General features: G+C 46.3%; 1 protein-coding gene across 6 annotated transcripts in view; it reads right to left on the reverse strand.

Annotated features, from left to right (window-relative positions):
• Positions 1-195: 195 nt before the first annotated feature.
• LOC144179421 (ribonuclease H2 subunit B-like) overlaps positions 196-24,758 on the reverse strand; it is a 77,032-nt gene continuing 52,469 nt past the window's right edge. For 4 of the 6 annotated variants that reach the window (XM_077707788.1, XM_077707810.1, XM_077707796.1 and 1 more), the window contains 3 exons: positions 16,729-16,788; positions 7,486-7,603; positions 196-350 (listed from right to left, as the gene is read on the reverse strand). In XM_077707788.1, the coding sequence (XP_077563914.1) occupies positions 7,502-7,603; positions 16,729-16,788 (162 nt within the window). In that variant the 3' untranslated portion in view covers positions 196-350; positions 7,486-7,501. The remainder of the gene's footprint in view (positions 351-7,485; positions 7,604-16,728; positions 16,789-24,758) is intronic. The other 2 variants (XM_077707803.1, XM_077707781.1) reach the window with 1 other exon arrangement.

A 24,758-nucleotide genomic window follows, 5' to 3' on the forward strand; every position in this document is an offset into this window, starting at 1 on the left:
GACAGCCAGCGCAAGGCTTGCCAGCCCCTTTGTCGTCGTCGCTGGTCTTCGGTCATGGTGCTGTGGGGTATTGCCCACCTATATGTCCCAACACAACATCATCTTACAATTGCAACAACCATACAATTGCAGTAACTCATGCTTTCTGTTATGGGTATAAGAGTGCAGTGTTTGGGTGCTGCAATCCAGGGAGGCAAGTTTTAAAAAAGTCTTTTATTGGCGACTAGAATGCGAAAAACTTGGTCTGTCCGTCGCTTGCAGCAGCAGTGTTCCTGGCGAGGGGAAGAGGGGGAAAAGGCTGTGGAGGGTCTTGTGAGGCAGGCTGGACACGACACCATCATGCTTATGCCCTGTAATTGAAACCACTGTCTTAAGCGCATTCTCCACTTACTCCAATGGAGGCAGCAGTTTTGTACCAAACCAGCTTCAAAGGTAGAGACGCTTGCCAAGGCCATCCTCAGTGCTCATCGCATGTTCTCAACGATCATGCTCCTCGCCTTTTTGCCAAATTATATACTCGGTGTTCAGAACTTCTGCACCAATGTTAAAGGGACACTGAAGTGATTTGTAAACAATGCGGGATTACGAGCGCAAATTGTAGTCCGGAGTCCCTAGGCCCTGTTTCGACCACTCAGAGCGCGTTTACGCGAATTTATTTAGTAGAAAAATCAATTCGAAAATGCTGTCCTCCTCTCTGCACTCTCGCCCATTTTCTGTGGCGTTTTCGTGTGACGTCAGCAGGAGAGGAGCTGGCAATTGGTTGCGCTACTGCACGGCTCGCTGACCTTCTGCGACCGAGTCAGTCGGCCCAACGTTTAGTCCGCCGGCCGCCGATGGGTCGTCGCAATTCGCTTGATCAGTTGAAACTAAGCCACAACACGTTTGTGAATGGAAGAATGTGCCTTTCTTTACTTCGTTAGTTTGTACACTGTATCTCGCTCCAAGTCAAGGTCGCTTCACACAAGCGCTGCACAAGTGCACATGCGACGCTTCGCTGTCTGGTACGCCAGTGGGAAAATATAAGGCCTCTTGAAGGGGGAGAAGAGTCAGCGAAGTCAATATACGTACTAAGGAAATAAAATCAACTGATATTTTTACCGTACAGCGTAAAACTACGGTGTGGGAAGCACTTTTTTAGGGTGCGGGAAGCGCTGACAAGCACAGCGGTCAGCAGCACGACTACGCATCTGCGAACGCTTTTCCGTCGAAGAAATGCAATTGCTAGACGTGAGCTATTGTGGAAACTCAGGGGACGCTTACTGCATGAGCGCAATACAACAAAAAGTCACCTAAGCTGCTTGAAATACTAAAACTAAATAAAAGTGTAAACTGGTTATACATTATATACCTTATATTTGCAAGGTCAGCATGGCTCGCCCCGTGGCCTATTGGTCTGGGGTGCTATGTATGTCACCGCAAATTTTTTGCCAGTCACAAGTTCGAATCCCTGCGGGTGCATGCTTTTTTTTTATATATAAGTTAACTTTTTCGTTTTTCGCGATGTTTTTTATACTGAGTTTACCTTTTTTTTTTTTGGCCCGCAACGTTCATTGCTCCACGAACTAGTCCACAGAACTCGCGCAGGCTGGCACTGGCGCGCTAGCGAGTTCTCGTTGGTGTGCTGTTGCCATAAGCACCGACTGCTTGCGGGCAGTGGGCACGGGCCAGAATCAACAGACCCTTGGCCTGGTGCGAACACGCTTTTTACGATACAGGCATGAGTGAGGCAAGCTCCAAATATGGGGGAAAAGCGCATGCATTTGTGCGTCTGCGGGGACGCGGAGGGCGTTCATGCACTGCGTAGGCCTCGGCTAGTGAATGCTACGATTCCAAGCCGTCCTGGGAGGCTTATGTTATGCAGTTTACAGCCGACAACATGGCAGAAGCGCGGTGCTACTATTACTGGGATATTGAGAATGCCCATCCAACGACGCCATCGGATGCCAAAGATTTTGTTTTACAGAACCAAAACCGAAAGCGAAACTTGTTTGATTGCTAACCTTGGGCATCGTCCAATCACGGTGCCCCCTCCTCCCAACGTCACAGCTTAGTTGGTGCGGCCGCCGCAAACCGCACATGGTAGTTTTTCTTCTTTCGCGCTTTGTAAAATAATTACCGATTTGTCAACCGGATAAACGATGAAAAGTGTGCTAATTTGCGCCAGTCTACGCAGTGCAAGCAAAAACGGGAGCTTGACAAATTCACTTCAGTGTCCCTTTAATGCACCAATCCATCATCGCATATCACAGAATTACCGTATTTACTTGCGTAATGATCACAGTTTTTTTCCCAAAAATATCATGCAAATTTAGGGGTGCGATCATTATGCGAGGTAAATTTTTCGCAGAAAAAGTTTGAGCGCAGAAAACGCAAGTTGCAGGTCAGAATGTTCACGATAAGTCTCATGAACATAATCAACACAGCAAATAAAAACATAACTCAACCGACCACCGAATGACCACCGAACGATGCAAAATGCAGTGTTTTCATTACGCAACGCGCCGGAATTAGAGAATTACAGAACGCGCCGAAACGAGTTTGCTGCGAGGTCAGAACAGGTCGACTAAGTGGTGCCACTGTCATAGTGAGGGGCATCAAAACAGACATAGCTGCCGACGCAGCAAGCCGAGCGCACTTTTTTATATGTCTCGTGAGTACATTATGTGCATTTAGTGAGTGTTTCTTCCGCACCAATAATGAACTCATGCTTGCCAATATCGCTAATATTATCAAGTCGGCGACAATAACGTAGCCATGCCCGCTTTGAAAGAGGAGGAAACTAAGGTAAGCACGACCATCGTCATCAAACTTGGCACACATACGAAATATGGCTGTGGCAAGTTCAAGGTGCGATCATTGCGTGGGAAATAAAAAAAAGTCGTATTTTGACGACGAACTTCAGGGGTGCAATCATTACGCGAGTGCTATCATTATGCGAGTAAATACGGTAAAACTGTGGTCCCCCACAAAGTGCACATACAACACAGCGCAGAGGAACCGATCACACACTGTGCACCAAACAACCCACAGCAGTGCACATTTTGATTATACGTTTTATGCTCACTTTCTTCACAATCAAAGAATGTGTGGAAGGAAATTGAAGGTCAAAAACTGCCCTCTCAAAAGATACCAAACTGGCCGACCTACAGCCATGAATTTCTATAAAAGTTATGAAAAAAAAGAATGGAGCTGTAGTTTGCGAAAACACTGTTTACAGGAAATAGCTCACCCGTTTCTTCCTTTGCCCGTTTTATTTTCCCGAAAATACATGATGACAGAACGAACCCAGGCCAAGTTATTTACAGACCACGACCAACTTTATAGATAGTGACCTGCCCGTCACAGCCGGCGACAATGGGAGCCAGCACGGCAAAAAATTGCCGTGAAGGGACTGCGCGCCCCGCCCCGTCATGTGGGGCGAAGTTCAGCCCTCAAACTCGCCAGCTTCGCTTGCCTTGCAATGGGGCGTGCAACTTCTCGCATAAAAAGCAGCGATTGTATTTATCAGTGCCGACTGTACCGATCACTACCTTTAATACCGGCCAGCAAAGAGAATGCACAGTTACATACAGAAGCATTTCTTAGCTATGCAAACTTCAACGTAAACAAGTAAACCACACTGGTTGCATATGTGTCTGCTCGAATAGCATTTTTTATTTTAGAGCATATCCGTTCATTTACTCAAGGTAGATCTTAAAAATCATCGGGCGTGGATGAAATTCCTAACGCATTTCTTGTTTGCTATGCAGAATGGTCGGCTAAATATTTAAGCCTTATATTTAACAAATCACTTGCTTCCAGTGGACTTCCTGATGACTGGAAGTGCGCTAAAATAATGCCCACACCAAAAGGAGCTAAAAATCGCTCTATGATAACGTCATACCGACCCATTTCTTTACTCAGCGCATGTGTAACAGCACTCGAACACGTGATATTCAAACATATTTCCCAATTCGTCGACCATAACAATATTCTACACAATCGGCAACACGGGTTTCGTCAGGGGCTGTCAACTATAACACAGTTATTAGAGACGGTTCACGATTTCGGTACAATACTAGATGAACGAGGTCAAGTCGATGTAATCTTTTTAGACTTCGAAAAGGTGTTCGATCGCGTGTCACACTCAAAGTTACTCATCAAGCTCAGAGCAATACTCAAAAACCAATTTTGCTGGCCTGGATTAAATCGTACCTTTTCTTCCGACGTCAGACTTGTAACCATGGATGGCGTATCGCCAAGCACTGCCACAGTAGAATCAGGAATTCCACAAAGTTCTGTTCTTGGGCACCTTTTCTTTTTACTTTTTATTAATGATATAGCTCGCGTTATCCCTGTCAAGATAAAGCTGTTTGCAGACAACTGCATGCAATCTGTAGCCATAGCGATCAGGCCCTCCTTAATGAAACTTTAGGTAAAACACAAAATTGGAGCACCACGTGGCAGATGATTCTTAAGTTAAAGAAAACGGTAGCCCTGACAATCACACGCAAGGAAAATCTGTTGTCATTCACATATAGCATAAACAACCATCTGGTCTTGGCAGCTACAAGCTATAAATACTGTGGTATCATGATAACGTTGGATCTCAAATGGAATCAACACATTACTTACATTCAGAAAAAGGCAATGCAGAAGCTAGGTTATTTAAGAAGAACTCTAGGAAAATCCACTTATGATATAAAACTTCTAGCTTTTAAAACTTGCATCAGACCTCTACTGGAGTACGCCTCAGTCATACGGAACCCACACAGTGTAACCAACATTTCGAAACTGGAGAACATTCAAAGAAAGGCTGCAAGATTTATTTTTAATTCCTACAGTAAACGCGCGTCCCCTACAGCGCTTTTGCAAACCGCGAATTTAGAAAGTCTCACAGTTAGACACTACCGTGAAAGATTAAAAACATTTTATTCGCTTTATCATCAAAAATTTCGAATCAACACCAGTGCATACATCACCCCGTTCAATCGTCGGCAGACACGTTCGCACCATCCGAAAAAAGTCAGTGATATTACACATGTAGAACTAACTCTTACCAAAATTCTTTTTTTCCCCGAACCACACGTGAATGGAACCTGTTGCCTGCACATGTTGTACAATGCCCGGATGTTTTATCGTTTATGCATGAGCTCCCAAACCCACCAAAATGTACTTGATTTGTGCTTGAATGATGTGCTTTTTTTCTCCTTTGCTGTGCTGTTTCCTTTCGTCGTATCACCCACTCCTGCTTAAGGGGGGACACTGGTCTTGAGGACCGAAAATTTGCCAAAAAAATAAATTTTCTGTATTAATTTTATTTGCAGTCTACAGATCCCAAAGAATGTACCTGAAAAATATCATAGCCGTATCATAAGTATTCACAAAGCTGTCGCCCTTTGAAGTCGCCTAAATGACCATTTTTGCCTATGTTTGCAAACTTTGTGCCCTGTTTTCTCAGAACCAATTTTTTTCCCACATGGTCAGCTGTCAGGTACAATATCTTGGGATGTACTGGTTCGATTTACATCATTTTTGCTGCATTCGAAAGCTTATGAACTGAACAGTGCAATAAAACCACAAAAAAATTCTTTTTGCTGGCACAAGATTTTAAGCAGTTGGTTTTACAAAAACATTGTAAATTGATGACCTGACATTTACGAATTTTACAGCGTTTGCAGAAACCATGCTAAAATTACTGCAGTGGTATAGTTGCACTCCCTGGTCCTTCTAGAGCACAATGGGATAAAAGCTATTTGAGTATTTCATAGGTACATAATGAAAAAATTGCCCGAAACGGAGTGACATAATGTGTTGCACAACTCTAAACTTACACCCCATAGACGAAAACTGACTGCATATTTGTGCTCAGGTTGTTGAAATACACTCAATGTGCAAATCTCAAGCACATAGGTTAAAAAATACCAAAAATGTCCTCAAGACCAGTGTCCCCCCTTGAAGCCTTGCCCCAAGGCAAGCAGTACCCTTTAAATAAATAAATAAATAAGTAAATAAATAAATTTAACCACACGGAAACTTTTACGGTTTTCACTTTATGTCAAGGAGCTGTCTTTGGTCATAAGGCTAGACTTTGCACGTGTAAAAGTTCACAGGGAAGGCTCAAATTTGCATAAACACCCCAGCAGGGCCATTCTGTGCGTGAAAGCGCCGTCATTCTTACGGGAAAGCAATGTTTTTCCAGCGAAGGGAGCATTACTCGGCAGCAAACGTTTCAGTGGATGCGGCGTCTTTACCGTAATTTGGAGCGTCACGCTTGTAGGAGCTCCGTCCAGGTGGCTTACAACTCCAACAAATGGCTGACTTGGGTATGGTAGCTGTCCCAGGGCAATGCTTGCGGTGAGAACTAGTTATCTTCAGGCTATCTTTTTGAGCCGCTGCCCCCATACCGAAGCCATGCAACCTAGTCTTCACTAGGTTTGCTCAGAAGGTTCGCTCAGCTGTATACGCAACAGATACCGTCAAGTACAATACGTTCACTGAAAGTACGATGCAAAAATATTGCAGCATGTTTCAGCATATTCTTTTGCAAAAGCGTTTTCTTTTTTGGCTAGGTTTATCGCCGAGCCTCCTGCCTAAGTCGACTATAACCTACAACTTCAGCATCAGACTCACTGCGGCTACTTTTTCAAGAATGACTATTCAAGCTGCTGTGGCACTGCTACCACAGTAGCTGAAGGACAACCGAGACTGCGCGGGAAATTCCTGACGCACGCTAGTTTTTTTTTTTGTTCTACCCTTGCTATGCTAGGTAACCCAATAGAAATTGACCGTGTGCTGAATGTGTCTTACTATTTTTCCTTTTTGATGCATTATATGAAACAGTGTGCGCAAGGTGGTTCTTCCAGTTCATTTTTTTTTGTTCCACAGTATAGAACGAAACACGCTGAATATTTCTGTGTTTTATTCTTTTGGATGTACGCCCACTATGAAACGGGTGGAATGCCATGGCACAAGTAAGCAAAGGGTTAGCAGCTGTAGACAGTTTTTCGCAGATGATATCCGGGTGGGTGCGTGCTTTCGCCTGGCCTAGCGAAGTAACAATTCTGCGTTAAAAAACTCATATTTCAGCACACCGCCCATTCCACAGAAGGCGTGCACTTTCCCCAGTGTGAATCGGCAAAGGCTGAGCTGAACGGACTGAAAGAAAGACAAAATAACAACAACGACAGGCCGAGCAAACGCGTATACAGCGGAGAAATGGGGATTAAATGCAGCTCCAGCCGGTGCAGTGGTGTCGGAAAGAACTAAAAAGAAACAAACAAGCAATAACAAATTCGGCACGCCGTATCGGTGCACGTGGGCAGGTCGCTATCTATAAAGCCGGTCGTAGAACAGACTGGCCGGCCTTCAATTTCTACTGCTGGCTGGAAAGTTGCGAAGTGCCGCTGCCCACACAACCTAAACAAGGTTTGGATGATCAAAGATGTTTCCCTGGCCATGCCTTTCGGCTGGCACAAAATGAAGGAGGCAAGAGAGCTGCTTTACCTGAAGCCCGCTCGTCTCACTTGTGGGCGAAGAAACTTGTGATGGAGCTTATGCCCTCCGCCTTGTCCGCCTTGCGCTGCCGCCGCTTCGTTGTCCCCCGCTTGGCCGTCGGCTGAGCCTGCAACCAAGGACACGGCACGAGCTCAGCAATCCCCACCACTCAGCTTCCCCCAAGGTGAACCACCGCAGCCACCAGCAACCAGATTCTTTCCACTGAAGCTCTGGCAAATTCCCATCATTCACAGCAGCACGAGAACCTTGTCGAAACGCTTGAAACGGATGACCAGAACAAAGGCTAGTGGAAATTGTACCTGCAGCACAGCAACGGTTGGAAGGACGCTGAAAAAAAAAAGGGCGTTTAGCAGCACCAACACGAAATTTCAAAGCTGAGGATAACTATGTAAAAGACTCCCTTTGTGCATGGAGATACCCCAAGCAAGTTATTCAGTGGAACATATTTTAAATCAATTCTAATCTTTGCGCACACGAGAAAGCTCCGAACGGATACCCTTCCAACATCGGCGCCAGCATGATGCGTTGAGCGCCTTGCCCCAAACTGCCGACGTCAGTGCTCCGCGCTGCTCCACTGTGTGCATCACGTCAAAGTTTTGGGGGCTGACGTCATGCGTGCTGCCTGGGTGTGTGCGACTACGGCCGGTCTGGACGCATGCACACGTGCATCCAGGCCGGCCGTGGTGCAACAAGAACAGTGGCGTCAAGGGCGCCCCCTGTCACGGCAGCTGCCTTGGCGTTCGTTCCACCACAGCCAAAACTGACACAAAAAACGAAGCTAAAAGTAATTATCTACGCTGGAATCGACCATCTAATGTGCCATCCTATAATTAGTGTGCTGGCAGGCACCCGCAGTGGCCAAAAAAACGTTACACAAAAATTTCGTGTCAGTACTCCTTTAAGGTCTACTAAGAAGCAGCTTGCTACTGGCAAAAGTAGAATGAACACACTAAGAGACAAAAGAGGTCACATTAATGCAAAGCTTTTATGGGGTGTTTTCACGAGAGTAGGAAGAGAGAGAGAGAGAAGTAACTTTTATTTACATAAAGGGTTAGGCCGCAGTGGGCACAACCTGGAGAGTCGCAACGACTTCAGCCGCTTGAGTCACGAGCTCCTTCTGGAGCTGCGGGTCCGAGCGGCCCAATGCCTCCATCCACTGGTCAGGAGAATTTATTGGAAGGAATGGGTCCTCTGCACAAGCCCAAATTTGGTGTTTGACCGTGGTTTTTTTACCGCAGCGGGTGCAGAATGAGGATGGGTACAGGGAGGGGTGGACATGATGAAGGACGGCTCTGCACGGTACAGATTCCGTTTGGAGTTGACGCCAGAGGCGTTCCTCCTCCAGAGTGAGGGATAAGTGAGCGGGGGGAAGCTTGCGGCGGGAGAGGCGGTAATGCTGTGCGACCTCTCGGAATGTGAGGAGACTGTCCTTGGTCGATCTGGCTTATAGGGACAGGCATGTCCAATCGACGCCTTCAATTTTGACAAAAATTTAATATATAGCTCCTTCTGCGGCAAAGAAAACACATCTGGAGGATTTTTGCAGCAATAAAATTTCGCCCTTCTAAAAAAAAAAAAAAAATATCCCAAAGCCCACTTGGATCAAAGAACGTTGGAGGAATCGCACGAAATTGGAATCCTTTACTGCTGCCAAACAAACTATTGCAGCTATCCCCGCAGGCCTTCTTTTGTGGAGACTATGCAATTTAAATGAGTCGACATACTTATTTTAGGTTTTCAGATAAAATTCTTTTCAATAAAAAGTTACAAACTTGGCGGTTTTTCTGCACCTAGAAAAGCTTGGGAGTTCAAAATTTTTTTAGTATCATTTCTCCGTCCGTTTTTATTCGTGTAAATTTTATTTTGCTTTGAAAAAAATGGTTCAATTTGCAAAATGCACTGCATTGCAAATCAAAACTAATATATGTATAAAAAATCACAATGTGAGAAGGTGCTTTTTGCGGTGCTTAAAAGTGATGAAGAAACACGCGTGCCGATGTCAGCCGAGAGTACCCGACGAGAGAGAAAACAAAGAAAAGTGTGAAGAACAGGCGAGAAAGGTGTTAATCGACCAGATTCAGGGGAAATTCCCAAGATGGAGTAAATTTCTGCGAAGGAACGTTTCCTTTGCAGCCGTGCGGCTGCAAAGGAAAGCTGGACTTTGCAGTTGAAGAAAAATTTGTTCTTGTCGAGGATTCGAACCTGGGACCACTGCGCCCTTTCTCTGTGTCTCCAGAGGTGGCTGGACAAACCGAAATAGGTCTTGAACTTCCTTTGGAACGATCTTTTGCGTGAGGCAGTACACCAAGTAGCGGGTTTGGCATGGTTGACACCGGTGAGAGCCGCACTGCGCTTTGTCTGAGAACATAAAGAAGAGCTCAGCATAGAAGAAATGTGACTTAACAGGTCTTGGTTGCTGGCAAGTTGGTGCTAAAGATCAAAGAGAGAGAGAGAAATTATAGAAGCCTACAGGATTAGAGACTATGGGGGGATCGTGTCAGTGTGTCTTGCGTACGCCTGCAACCCACAGACATAACATTCTTACAGGGTCACATTTAAACGAACTTTGGGGGAAAATTTTCTTTTTCGGCATGTTGATTGGCTTGCGGGTGATACTGGGGGGAAGTATATACCGTATTTACTCGCGTAATCCTCGCACTCGCGTAATCCTCGCACCCCTAATGTGAGCCACCAAAACTTGGATTTTTTGGTTCCTCGCATAATCCTCGCACCCCCAACTTTGCAGCGGCGAAAGTTGCCTGCTCGCGAAACCCGCATGGTGCACGCGCTCTCCAACGCGCGCCCTCCCCCGCCGCCTCTCCGTTCGGCGGAGAGCGCTGTGTATCCAAGGCCATCCAGGCGCCCCAACAACCTGCATGGCTACTCCCTAACAGGCGCCCTAACACGCTACTCGCACTGTACTTGAGCCGGTTTCGCGTGCGCGCAACTAGACTGCGTTCGCGCAGCCCGCTGTCGTGTCGTCGTGTCGCCGTCGTGGTCCCGTCGTTGAGCAGCAGCAGTCAGTGAGTCACTCGCGTCAGTGGTGGATATCTCGCTGCCATTTTGAGAACTTTTTGATCTCTTTGTTTTGTGCTTGGTGTCGTTTCGCCATGGGGAAGAACGCCAGCTACATTGCCGCTTTCAAATTGAAAGCGATAGAGTACACGATCGAACACGGCAGCCGCGCCGCAGGCAGGCACTTCGGCGTCACCGACTTCAACGTGCGTTACTGGAGTAGGGCACGCACGTGATGCCGACGAGATAGGGCGCGCGCCAGAAAGCAAAGGCGGCAATTTCATGAACGCTGATCGACGGGAGACTGTTTACGTTGTAAATAACAAAATAAAAAGAAATAGCTGCTGTTGGCAACACTGAGCTTACATATACAAAAAACGACCGCTACATTTAGCGGGACTGGCAGAAGGAAAATTGGCAACACTGTGCACCGAATTTTTTTCCCCGCATAATTCTTGCACCCCTATTTTCGCATTGACTTTTCCTAAAAAAAAAAGTGCGACGATTATGCGAGTAAATACGGTACACTCTAACCTCAATATAACGAAGTTGAAGTGGAGCCGTAATTATTTTGTCATATCCATTATTTCATTACATCAATTATAACAGTTTACGGCAATGTATGTTCAGTTGGGTGCACAGCTATAATCATGCGAAGAATGAAACCGCCTCCTGGCACACTACAGCTACGTGATAGCGCATGCGATGGAATTTGTTTAGAAGACAAATATTTTGCTTGTTAAATGCGCATACAGTTAAACCTCGATGTAACGAACTTCAATGTAACGAAACCCTCGTAACGAACCACGGAATTCTTCGTAACTTCAAGTGTATGCACACCATGTATTTTCACCCTCTGTGTAACTAAGTCCCGTTTGCCGGAATTTCAATGTCACGAAGTTTCATGGAGAACTAGGCAAGAAATTTAAGTTGTAGAAGTAGATTTTGGAAGACGCAAGCGCTGAAATGGGGTCCCAATAAAACGCCAACGACGACACGGATCGCCCAATGCCGCGGATGCAGCCAGCCACGGAGTTGGAGTAAGCCCCTTGCCTACAAACTGTGTGGCGTGCATACACAATTGGCGCACTGCTTCTGTCGGAGCTTAATCGTCTACGGCTTAATCGGCATCAGCGTGAACCGCACGCAGCATTTTCTCCCTGCAAAAACGCAAAACGCGCCCCGCAAGCCACAGGCTCACTGACGCAGCCGCGGAGACCACCCGCACGATGCGGGTAGCTCCTGCCACCGCGTTGATGCCGTCATTGTCATCATCATGGGCGCTGAAGAAATGACTTAGAAGGTCAACCACATCGAGTGCCTGCGACGACGTTGGCATGTCGAACGTGTGTGCATGGGAGACCATGGCACCTTCATCGTCGCTTGTGTTGGTCTGTCCGGTGAAATCTGCGACAACAGCATCGTCAGTCCGCTCTTCCATAGTGACCGTGTTGGCATCGGCATTGTGGGAAGCCACCTTGCCCCTCTTCTCATTGCTGTCACGTGGCGCACCCGCTCCTCCCTGCTGGCTGAGCGAGGAGGATGGCTTGCTCGGCCGCGCATGGCCGTCACGTCTACGTGGGAGTTTTGAAACAGCCACGCTGAACAAGTGTTGAGCTCCGTGGTCAGGTTTCTTTTTTTTGGGGGGAGGGGGGGGAGGAGGAGACTAATATAATTCGTTATATCCATTGACATGTCAATTTTACTTCATTACAACGAGGCTTCAAATGTAAGGTTCTCTATGGAGATTTCAAAGGGAACTTCATTTACTTCGATATATCCATTATTTTGTTATATCCCGTTACGGTTTCAGTGTATATGTGTTATCGTTTTATGCAAAAATAGAGTTTGATATTGCGGTCATCTTGTCACCCTCTTGTATATGTCCTATCCTCATCTTTCCTACAGTTTTATTCCTTCATGTCCACATTTGCAGCACCTGTCAAACAGCTAATGTTTTCATCGGGTACATGCCAAGCCCTTGCCTGCGCTGCAGTTTCTCCACACGCTTTGGAGTGACTTTAGCACAGTGAACCAGAAAAGGAATATGCTTCAGACTCGTACGAAGCGCTTTAGTCTGCGCAAATGAGTTTGGTTCGATGATGCACAAACTTCAAGTTGTCAGCGTGCCCTTCATTCTCCACCAAAGTTAGAGAAGCACAAATTTTGCACCCAGTCGGCCATTTTGGCACAGTGTGAAGCAATGTCAACAAAGTTGATCATTTTGGCCCAGCTTGGCTCAGACACATGAAAATGTGCCCACATGGTGCAGTCGGCACAGCTGTTGCACCACTGGGCAAAGTGCCTTGCACCGGAGAGCTTCATCCCACATCGCTACGGGTGGCTCGACCCCAGTGACGGGGAAGTATGCTGCAGAGGCCCGACGAGAGCCACATGCATGACAAAAGGCCCTTCTCTGAAAGTTCTAAGCATTTCGAGCATCTTGGCACTTTGCTTCCTGCCTTCCAGATTCGGTTTCAGCCGTTTCTTTTCCCATGCATGGCTCAGTGCAGGCGCGTAGCCAGGATTTTTTTTCGGGGGGAGTTTTCGGGGGCGGCTAAAGTTGTTTTCAAGAACCCCCCTCTGACAGAGAAAAAGCAAGGTAGTTTGCAGGCGCCCTTAAAGGCTATAAAGACAAAATACATGTTGGGTTCATTAAACGGACTGCCTTTTCCCGATAACAATGATACCAATCTTATCGCAAACTTCAAAAGAATAATCGAGATATGAAATAAAACATATGAAGCAGCGGCCACTCCCCACCCATTTTCCGGCGATTTCTCTACATCACAGCATCCTTTTACAATTGGCGTCAAACGACCTGAGACACAGCCAATCAACATGGCTGCGCCATTGTAGAAAGCATGTAGTTTCATTGATGCTGTCATTTCGATTGTTACATGCAGTTAACCCACTCATAACTACGTTTTAGTCCAGGCCTGTACTAAATCACTCCTGCCCATACTACGCCACTGCAGCGCGAAATTTGAAAATTTCTGATATATGTTGCATTGCTCCAGTTGAAAAACGTCTTCCGGGGTTGGAATGTAGCTGAGTGAGTTACCAAAGGATAGTTCTTTCAAATTCAACAGGGTTGTATTTTGTCTTCAAATGGGCTTAAGGTCTCTATTGGTGTTGATTAAGATGGTATTTAGTGCCAGATGAAGTTGTAAACTGGGAAAAAATCCGCAATCGCGTGGTGCAAATCTGCACCCGTAATACAGTACGTATACTGCACGCACGGGCACCTTGTACAGGTATTGCATTAAGGGGGAAGTTGGGACTTTGGGGCCGAAAAACGGTCAAAAAAAGCGTTTTCGGAAAAATGGCATTTTCAGCCTCCACGGCCATTTTTCCATCAGTCTGTAAATTTCCTCATCAAAAGGCACCATATTTTGTTGTTATTATACTATAATAGCATCTTAAAGTGCACTCTACAGCTCAGTTAGCGCAGAATCTGATGGTGAAACGGCACTTTCCTTGCAATGCAAAGCTAGCATTTCGTCCTCGGATATCTCGGCACCCAGAGCAGGTACAACTGTAACTCTTTTAGCTTCTGATACCAAAATGTGTGGAGAATGCAATGTTGGAAATAAATTTTTCCAATGGAAGCTTTGGAAAATTATTATTGTGTTCAATTGGCACCGCCTGCGATCCATTTCTGGCACAGCGCGGGAGAAGTGAAGTTCAGTGTTGTAAAACGACCAAAAATAGCTGAATCAAAAAAGTTCTTCCTGTGTTGTATTCTTCAGTGATTTGTCTGCCTAGCCATGTGGCAATTGCCATTGTGTATGGAGTGGCTATTTTGTAACTGTGACCCAAAATAATGGCAATTAATCATTAATTACCTCAAAATATAATCAACTTACAAAAAAACTAATGGCAGATGTGAAATCAGGACAAAAAACTCTATAATTCAGTGCAGTTTCATTAAAATTGGTTGGTAAATAAAAAAAATAGCTCTAAGACCAGTCTGCCGCCTTAAATGAGCATGGTTTCACGCGATTACTTGCTTTATTTCAACGTGTGTGGTATGATGAGTGTGAAATCCGCAATAAAATGGCGCAGGCCGTTAGAATGAGATTTTTTATTTAGTTGCTGCTGTCCAAAACGTAGAAGAAACTTTTTTGCTGATAAGCATTCCACGCCCGATCGCGTGGTGTGAAATGGGGTCGCAAGTCACGATAACGGGCACACCATGCGACAGCCGCTACCTCACTTGAAGTTGCGTGCCTGTAGATGAAGCAAACTAATAAAACTGCAGTGAGAACAAATATATTTTTAACTCTTCATGAACGTAACACTGTCCCGATACGCTTTTGAGTAACCCTCGTCAACTTTGTGCATCATAAGATATTTAGGCGTTCATATGAGCAGAATTTACGTTTTCCCTCTTTCTACGTTACCAACCCGCTTCATAGCTGGTGCTCCTTTCAACAACCAATGCAAACACAAACATTGCATTAGAAATAAAAAGAGATATAAATTTTTTGGCTTGCAGACATAAAGGCACTGTGACATCGTGTAAATATTAGGAAGCGATTATTTAAATATTAAAGGACATCAGTGATTCCGCAATGATAAATCAGGGTCCATGGGAAGCAAGTGACTTACAATTGCGGCCTCTTTTGTGTGTTGCATGGCACTTCGAGTGTGGGCTTCCCAAAGCAAGGGCGCTTCGGCCCTTGCACTGTCCTGTCATGTCGGCGCTGTTGTGACTCAGGCCCCTGAATATACACTGCTCTGGGCAGCCGCCGCCCAGGCAAAAAGCGGCTGTGGACACAATGGAGGGGCTTTAGTTGTGACCGAGGTCGAAGATGGCCATTGGGTATTTGTTACTGTCACGAGCGCCGTCTGCAGGGCTGGTGACTGTCAAGCCTTCACGTGTAGGATAAAGTCTGGGACTCGCTCGGCAAGCCGCAGCATGCCCTTTTTGTCAACTTGCTGTTCCCCAGTTTCCTAGGTTAGCGAAAAATACCACCGAACGAATCTTCCTAATCGCGGAGGAGAAAATGGCTGTCTGCAACACCGCTTTCTGAAGAAGACACGCAGTGCGCGTAAGCTGAGCCCATTCAATTATCCCACGCCAACACCCTCCCGGGCTCCACAGAAACGTGAAAAAGAATGAAGGGGTGACACGCAGAAGAGGGGCATACTTTGCTATGCAACTCATCCACAAAGGCCCTATGCCCAACCCCGACATTCATCCAGCTAAAGCACATGTTCCGCCCAATACGCAGACCCATCGCTTTCTTCAGTTGCACGACTGTCTGCCACCGCCGCTTGCACGTGGTTCTGTTTACACATACAAAGATCGTCTTTTTCCTTTCAGCTCTTTGTCGTACCAGTCTTCCCCCATCAATGGTGGGTGGTCTCTCTTTTTTTCCGCCACAAGTCAGTGTGGACAACCCCTTGCTTCCCCAGTTATACCGTGACGAGTCAATCTCCTCTGCTGAGGACGACTCAGCCGGCCAATTATTCTGTGTGGCCACAAGCCACACACAAAGGGACACAACGCATGCCTTTGGAGTCCCGTGCACTCAGCATACCAGAGAGCTGCCAGCGCTTTTGGAGCTGCACCCCTCCAACCCAATTATCCTGACCTGGGCGCTTCGTTTTGTGTAAGCACCAATTCTTTAGGACAGGCATTGGGTCGTGAATGTTTTTAATAGTGGCACGTTCGAAGGATATGCGCCTTTGTTCACAGGTGTCGTACCAGGCATAACAGGCAGCACGGCACCAGCCGGAAAAATTTCGGGGGAAGGGGGGATTCTGAAGCACAATCAGCCCCCCCACCCCCACCCCCTGCTACGCCACTGGAACTTGCGACGGACGGATAGAGGAACCCACGTGAGGGAGGCAAACTAGACGATCCGGGAGATCACAACAGCGACTAGAACCCAAACCTAGATCGAGATCTTACCGAAAGTCTCAACAAAATCGCCATCATTCAAAATTTTCTCTTGCTACGAGCCTAGGAAGTTCGCCAATTTGGTGAAAAGGAGGCAATATGGTTTCTTAAAGACTACAGAGAGTGGGGGGTGCAGTGAAAATTTTTTTTTTTTTGGGGGGGGGGGGGGGGAGGGGTTGAACCCCCCCCCCCCCCCTCTCTGGCTACGCCACTGGCTCAGTGTGCCGAATGGGCATGTTTACAGCCGCTAGGGTACATGTATTCGTTGAATAAAAGCGTGTGCCTTCACGGATCACAAGGCCTACCTGGGAAGCAGCAGCCTGTCCTTTAGGCGTGCGTTGCTCCACCCTGTCGCCCTTGGGCACCTGCAAAGGGGGCAACATTGCGCCAACGGTGAAGAAAGGCCCCTGTCCAAACACTGCTCGCTCACCAACCAATTTCAGCACCTTCACATAAAGGAGCCACATCCACTAGCCCCTTGTGCAGCATTGCACTGTGATGGATATCAGTGCCAACCATGCGGTTGGGTACAAGAAACCAAACAGGTGTTCTTCAAAGGCAGGACTTGGGTAAATATACACTAAAAAACAGCTACGCTAATATGAATCATCATCATCAGCGTACTCAGGTCCACTGCAGGACGAAGGCTTCTCCCATTGACTACCAACCGCTCCTGTCCTGCGCCGCTCGAGCCCACTGTTGGCCACCGAATTTCCCATTTCATCCCTCCATCCCCTTCTTCTACACCTGCCTCTTGGTATCTACCCTGCTATCCTAACTGTCCACCAACTGTTGTTTCGTCTTGCTAGAAGGCCAGCCCAAGTCCATTTCGTTTTTTTTATTTGAACTATGATATCGTCTACTCTAGTGTGGTCTCTGTTCCAGAAAGTTCGTTTCCTGTCCCTGAGTTTTATTCCTAACATTATTCGTTCCATGGCCCGTTGAGTCGATCTAAGTTTGCTTTCCATTTGTTAATTCAGGTGCCAAATTTCAACTCCGCATGTCACCACCAGCAGTATGCACTGGTTGTAGATTTTTCTTTTGAGTGACAGAGGATGCTTACTTTTGATTCTTTGGGAGTGCATGCCGAGTGCCCCCCAACCCATACCTATTCTGTGCCGGATTTCTCTCTCGGGGTTGCGGTCAGCACTAACCGTGTGTTCGAGATTGTATTCTTTTACTTCTTCTAGCGTTTCGCTTCCCAAGCTGAAGGGGACATTTTTGGCAAGCTTATTCCTCGCAACTTTGGATTTATTCATATTTATTTTTAGCCCCACAGCCACGCTTTCTGATTGTAGCTCCTCAAGAATTTTTTGCAGGTGTTCTGCAGTCTCACTCAGAAAGACTATACCGTCCGCAAACCTCAAATGACTCAAGTATTCTCCATCTATCCTTAATCCTGTATTTTGCCAGTCAAGCTTTCTGAATGCTCCCTCCAGACATGCTGTGAACAGTTTTGGTGAAATGGTATCTCCCTGCCTTACACCGTTTCAGATCAAGAATATAGCCCTGTGCTTGTCAAGTATTAGTAAGTAAGTAAGTAAGTTGTGGTTTTTTGGCACAGCAACCTTTCGGTTATAATGCGCCAGACGCAGGGTAGAATAGTTAAGCGACGATTAAACGATGTTATTCAGGGTGTTGTGAGGATTAAAAACATTTTAAAAGGACTCAAAGAGGCACATAGCTAAAACCGGTGTAGAAGGCCGGCGTCCTCAAAAAATTGGAAAACGTTACTAAAATCCACCAACGGTTCATCACTAAGTAAAAGCGCAGGGTGTAAAGGGATGCAAAAGGTGTATAATGCTTTGAAATGTCTGATGCGTGCTGCTTCAAGGTGTGGGCAGCTTATTAAAACATGAAGTACAGTAAGAGGTTCTCCACAGTGGTCACACATGGGTTTCTGTTCTTTCTGGACCAGGAAGCCGTGTGTGAGCACAGTGTGACCTATTCGCAGTCGGCATAAAATAACCTCATAAAAACGATTTCTGTGTCTGCAACTTTTCCATTCAGATAGGTATGGCTTCACTAGGTGTAACTTATTTTCAGTCTGTCTGTCCCATTCAGTTTGCCAGTACATTGTAATGGACTTTCGTATGGTGTTCCGAAGGTCCTGGTAAGGAACCTTGGACTTCGTTATTGCACAATGCTTAGTATGGTATGCTGCTCTATCGACAGTTTCATTTTCTGGAATGCCGATGTGGCTTGGTACCCAACAAAAGACGACACTAACCCCTGCCGATGTGAGGCAGCACAGTCGATTTTTTAGCATACCTACAGCCGCATTCTTTGAAGGGACAAGGGAGGTCAAAGCACGTATGGCGCTTAAGGAATCTGTAAAAATTGCCACTTTTTGTAGTCCATTTGCTATTACGTCTTCAATAGCTGAGGTTATACCAAAAACCTCTGCAGTGAAGACACTGCCGTCATCAACTATCCTCTCAGCTACAGTAACTGCCGACGAGTTTACAAAAGCATAACCGGTGTGACCAGCAGTTTTTGAACCATCAGTAAAGTAGTGGCAATAGCTACTGTATTTATCCTTAAGTGCAAGAAATTCTTGGCGCAAAAGCTGGTGTGGAAAAGCTTTCTTGTCGTATTTTAACAGCGACAGGTCACATTTGACAGCACTATAGTCCCAAGGGGCTAAAGCGTCCGAGAAACTCAGAAGAGTTGTCGGGCATATCTTGAAAGAGTACAGAGTCATGTGCTCCTCCAAATGGAGGGCAAGAGGGCGGACCACTCTTGGTTTGTTCTCATAGAGCTTCTTGTACTTATTTTCAAACAATTCTCTGGCACAAGGATGGTCATTTATGCATGCTATTTTGGCTGCATATACTCCACTTAGGTACGCTCGACGGTACTGCAGAGGCCACTCATTGCACTCAACGTAAAGACTATCAACAGGGGAGGTACGATATGCACCTGATGCAAGTCTGAGGCCCAAGTTGTGCACTGGATCGAGTGAGGTGAGAACAGATTGGCGAGCTGACCCATAAACAATACAGCCATAATCAAGACGAGACCGTACAAGTGAGCCGTAAATTCGGAGCAAACATGCACGGTCGGCCCCCCATGACTTGTGCGACAAAATTTTCAATATGTTAAGGGGAGACGCGGGTCTTGGAATCCCGAAATTTGGCCAAAAAATCGATTTTTAGAAATCGCCATTTTCGGAAAGTAGAGCTATTTTTCTACCGGTTAGCAAAATATCCAGACCCAGGAGTACGTATTTGAGCCATAATATCAATTTATAGCACCGACGCCCGCTAAAATGGGCCAAGATTCGACGCGAAAATAGCATTTTTTCGACGACTCGCCTCTCGGGTTCTACATGCGCCACGGCGTCCATCTTGGTCTCATTCGAAAGCGCGTCTTTTCGTTTTCAATTCCCCGCCAGAACCACTCCGTTTCGTCCGTTGGTTGCGAGTAAAACCGGGGTAGAAAAGAGACGGATCGCGCCGCCTAATTGGTTACTGACTGCACGTGACCGCAGGGCGCAACCTCATTGGCTGGGCGCCGTGGGTCGTCTGCTCGGCACTCTCATCACAGGGCAACGGCTCATGTATTCGTCTATGCGAGGACCGGCAAAAGCCCCGCATGGCGTAAAAATAAAGTAAAGATGTCTATCGATAACCGAAAGGAAGAACAGGCATTATTAAAAGCGCCTGAAATACGATTTTCTGCTCCTGTGACGACGACTTATCGCGAGAACGGCGCCGAGACGGAGGTAGGCTTAGCGCCCGCGCGGGCTGCCGAGACGATAGCGTAGCGATATGATTACGCCTGCGGGGGCACTAAGGTGCGTCTATCTTTCGATCAGCAGCAAATAGAAAGAAAAGAAATGATAAAGTGGAGGATGCCGCATGCCGACGTCGCAAGGGAAGTGTGTTCATTCTGTTATCAACGATGCTGCGGCGGTTCGGCCCGCACACCGGCGCGCGCTTCCTCGTCGGCAGGTTACCATATAGATGAGCGATTTGAGAATTATAAATGTTCGCACTGTGCACAATGTGCGTTGGTAACGTGATATACGAGTAGATTAAACCGAAAACGTGGTTATCCCACCTAGCCAAGCGCATGCACGTTACAGAACAGTGGCGGGCATTCCGTTACCAGCCCCTTCGCTGCAACTCACTTCACGCGATGCAAATCCGATTTGATTGCTACAAATGAAGCAGTAACATAACAAAATAGCGTTTACAACTGTGGTGCACGCTCGGCACCTCAGCCCTAGCCGCCAAAGAGAGACGGCGCGATGCCAACAGCATAAAAATTGAAGCAACGTTCTGGCTTTGCTTTTGTTCAGTTTTTCTGCCAGGTGCCATCTGTAGACAGAGGATTTCATAATTTTCCCACCAACTGATTTCAGCAAACTTGGTATGCTCGTGTTGAGCGAAAAGCGAGCTACATTCTAGAACCTTTCTTTTTTTCATATGCTCAATAGATAAAACTGTCACTTGTAGTAAAACTTCAACTGCGATTTTCTCAGCTTCCCTTTTTTTGCATATGTGCCTAGCCTTACAGGGGTTTTGAGGTAGTTTTTTTCAAAGGATTTCTACAAGTGTTATACCGTTGAATTCGGGATAAAATGAACTGCATGCTGAAGCTATTTTAATTGGCTCATTTTGCCTCAAATAAATGTTATGAGTTATAATTAGAGGTCATTAAGTTTTCAGAAAACTGTACTTGGCATAATTAGATTAATTCTATCCAATAAACTATCTTTACAGGAATATAAATAGCTTCAGCATGCATGGCAGGCCTTAAGCTACACACCCATACCATTTATTTAAAAAAAAATTGAATAAAAAGTTCCTTAAAGGCCCGTAAGAAATTACTTAATTAGGCTCCAGTGTTTTCCTTATAACTCAAAAAATAATTCTACCACTTGAAAACTAATTACATATTTGAAATGAGGAAGCCAAAACACATATGCACAGTGATTTTCATTATCACAGACCAATTAATAAAAAAGTTCATTTCAAGACCCACGTCTCCCCTTAAAGGCCAACTGCACTCAAAATTTCGACTTCTTGAAAACCCTATTTCCGTATAGTCTGCTTAAAAAGAAAGCAACATGCAAAATACAACAGCTGAAATACGCACGTGGACGCCGCAAGCGGCCAGCAAAAATCGGCGATTTTGAAACCGAAACCGAGGAGAGCGCGGCCATTGCAGTGACGTTGCAGCCGTCCAGAGAGCGGCCGGACGGTCACCAGTTCGGGAGAATGTCTGCGCGCAAGCTCTACGCGCGCACGGGGCAGCAGAGCTCGACCGGTTCTCCCGCTGCAGAGGAAAAAGCCACCGTCGGCTGGAACGTCACAGGCGCGTCATGGCTGTTTACGCGATCCGCCGGCAGGTGCACAGTGGTCTGCGGCGGAGCCTTTTTAAACGCTTCTGACTGATTAACGAGGCGTTTCACGGGGCTACCACTTGTGTCTCAGCTTATTTGGGGGTACTTACTACGCATTAAAAACAAATTTGGCCGAGGTGAAATTTGAGTGCAGTTGGCCTTTAAGTGTCCTCATGCAGGTCATTTTGAGTGTCTTTATGTGAGCCCCAAATGTTAATTTGGAGTCATAAATGATGCCCAAGAATTTGTGCTCACTGTGTACTGGAACGAGCATATCCCTGATTTTTATTGTAGCTTTGGCATGAATACCTCGTTTCCGCGTGAAACACACACATGCACACTTCTCAGGAGAAAAGCGAAAACCGTTTTCATCTGCCCATCGTTGCAACCGATTGACCGTAGTCTGGATTTGTCTTTCACAGACTGATTGGTTACATGACGAAAAGGCAATCTGTAGGTCATCGACGTAAAGGGAGTACATAACCGGTCGAGGAATAACCTTTGCCAAGGAATTTATTTTAATGGCGAAGAGTGTCACACTTAGCACACTGCCCTGAGGTACTCCATTTTCCTGGCTGAAAGAACGGGAGACTGCATTGCCCAGTCTCACAGTAAAGGTTCGTTCTTGAAGAAAATCTTGTAAACATGAAAACATTCGCCCTCTGATTCCAATTGCTGCCATATCCTGCAGAATTCCATACCGCCAAGTGGTATCATAAGCCTTAGCCATATCAAAAAAGACAGCAAGGCAAAACTGGTTGTTAACGAAAGCATCTCGTATCATTGTTTCAAGCCGAACAAGGTGGTCAGTTGTAGACCGAAACTGCCGAAAACCACATTGAAACCTATCTAAGTAACCTGAACGTTCGAGAACAAAGACCAATCTAAAATTGACTATCCGCTCAAATGTCTTGCACAGACAACTGGTCAACGTTATGGGTCGGTAGCTTGATGGACAGTCGGGTGGCTTGCCATCTTTCAGTAACGGAATTACGACAGCCTTTTTCCATGCTTTGGGCAGCCTACCCGTTTTCCAGATTTCATTAAAGAACTTCAGAAGCACTTCTAAGCAGCTATCATTTAGGTGTTGTAGAAAGGCGTAGTGAATAAGGTCAGGGCCAACAGAAGTAGCCTTGCACTGAGCTAGAGCTCTTTTAAGTTCGTACAATGTAAATTCTTGGTTATAGTCTTCAGTGTTGTTGCTAGTATTTTTAATCCTGAGCTTTTCAGCACTAGCCTTATGTCTCATGAACTCTTGTGTGTAATTTTTATCGCTAGAAACATCTGAAAAGTGGGCACCTAAAACATCCGCTTGCGTTTGCAACAAATCGTTCCCACCGTCGGTAGAAAAAAGTGGTACCGTAAACCGTCTGTAGATGCCTTTGACTTTGCGTACATGGTCCCAGACTTTTTTTGCGGGAGTGGTAGTGTTTATTGTGCTTACAAAGTTTTGCCACGAGTTTCTTTTTGCTTCTTTTCTGATTTTTCTGGCAGCAGCTCGGGCAGCCTTAAAGCTCAGGCAGTTGTCCATGGTAGGGTACCGTCTGAACACACCCCAGGCCTTGTTTTGCTTTTTCCGGGCTTCGCGACAGGCATCATTCCACCACGGCTTTGGCCGCTTAGGGATTCGGCCAGATGATTGTGGGACGGCTACTTTAGCAGCTTTGACAAGTTCCTCGCAAATGTAGGCGTTTGCTTCGTCTATGGACATACTGCTCATGTCAAATCCCTCAAAACTGACCAGATCCTTAAACTTTCCCCAGTCTGCTCTCTCGAGCCTCCATCGGGGTGGACAGTTTTTGAGGGCTGGAAGTGGCTGCACGTCTCGCACCAAGGCGGGAAAGTGGTCACTTCCGTGCGGATCGTTCACTACACTCCACTCAAAGTCCATCTCGAGCTCTGGCGACCCAACACAAAGGTCTAGCGCAGAAAAGTTTCCCGTACCCGCAGAAAAATATGTCTTGTCTCCATTATTGAACACAAAGAGGCTGTTATTCATCAACCATTGTTCGATTTGTTTTCCCCGACTGTCGATTTTGTCACCTCCCCATAGGCAGTGATGGGCATTAAAGTCCCCCATAATAACAAATGGTGCAGGCAGTTGCTCAACAAGGTCATTAAGTTCCTGTAATGACACATTATCAGATGGTGGCAGATAAAGTGAGACAACAGTGATCAGTTTGTTGACATAAACTTGTGCTGCAACGGCCTCCAGTGTAGTGTCAAGTTGTATTGACTTTAGAATTGTGCCCTGTGCCACAACCAAAGCCACACCCCCTGAAGCACGGGTGCTCTCTTCTCTGTCCTTTCTGAGGAGGTGATAACTGCGGAGAATTTTATCATGTTTTTTTGTTAAATTTGTCTCCTGCAACGCCACCACTTGGGGCTCATATTCGTCTATCAACTTATGTATATCATCAATGTTATGAATTAAACCTCTACAGTTCCAGTGTATGAAGGGAACCGGCATTTTAGTTTTTTGGATGAGGTACAATTTTTTTTTTTTTTTTTTTACTTTTTGTCAGGTGGTTTCCTTGCAGGAGGTTCACTCCTTGCAGGGATCTTGGATGCATTCTTCCCAGTACCTTTAGAAGGCACGGGTAGGAGAGATGTAGAGTGTCTTCCAGTGCCCCTTTGGGGCCCTGAAAGGGACGAGGTGGAGGGAACAACGTCCATGGCCTCCTCAGCCGGAGCAGAGAGGGCCGGTGGTTGCACAGCCTCGGGGGCCGGAGCGCGTGCAGTCGTCTGTGGCTGTGCTGGCTGCTGCACGGGGGGAGACTGGGCAAGGGCCAGGTCAGCAGAGCTAAACTGCGTCCCTACCGATGCCCGAGGCGGCCCGGCCCCCCGGCGCGCCACCTCGGCGAAAGTGCCTTTTTGCACAAACGAGAAGCGTCTTCGCGCTTCTTGAATTGACAGACCTTCTTTTACCTTGATAGCCATTATTTCTTTTTCATTTTGGAATTTCTGGCATTTTCGTGAGTA

The sequence above is a fragment of the Haemaphysalis longicornis genome, unplaced genomic scaffold (genome assembly GCF_048455015.1).
Source record: "Haemaphysalis longicornis isolate Haplotype H1 unplaced genomic scaffold, Haemaphysalis longicornis Haplotype H1 scaffold_1, whole genome shotgun sequence".
NCBI lineage: Eukaryota > Metazoa > Arthropoda > Arachnida > Ixodida > Ixodidae > Haemaphysalis > Haemaphysalis longicornis.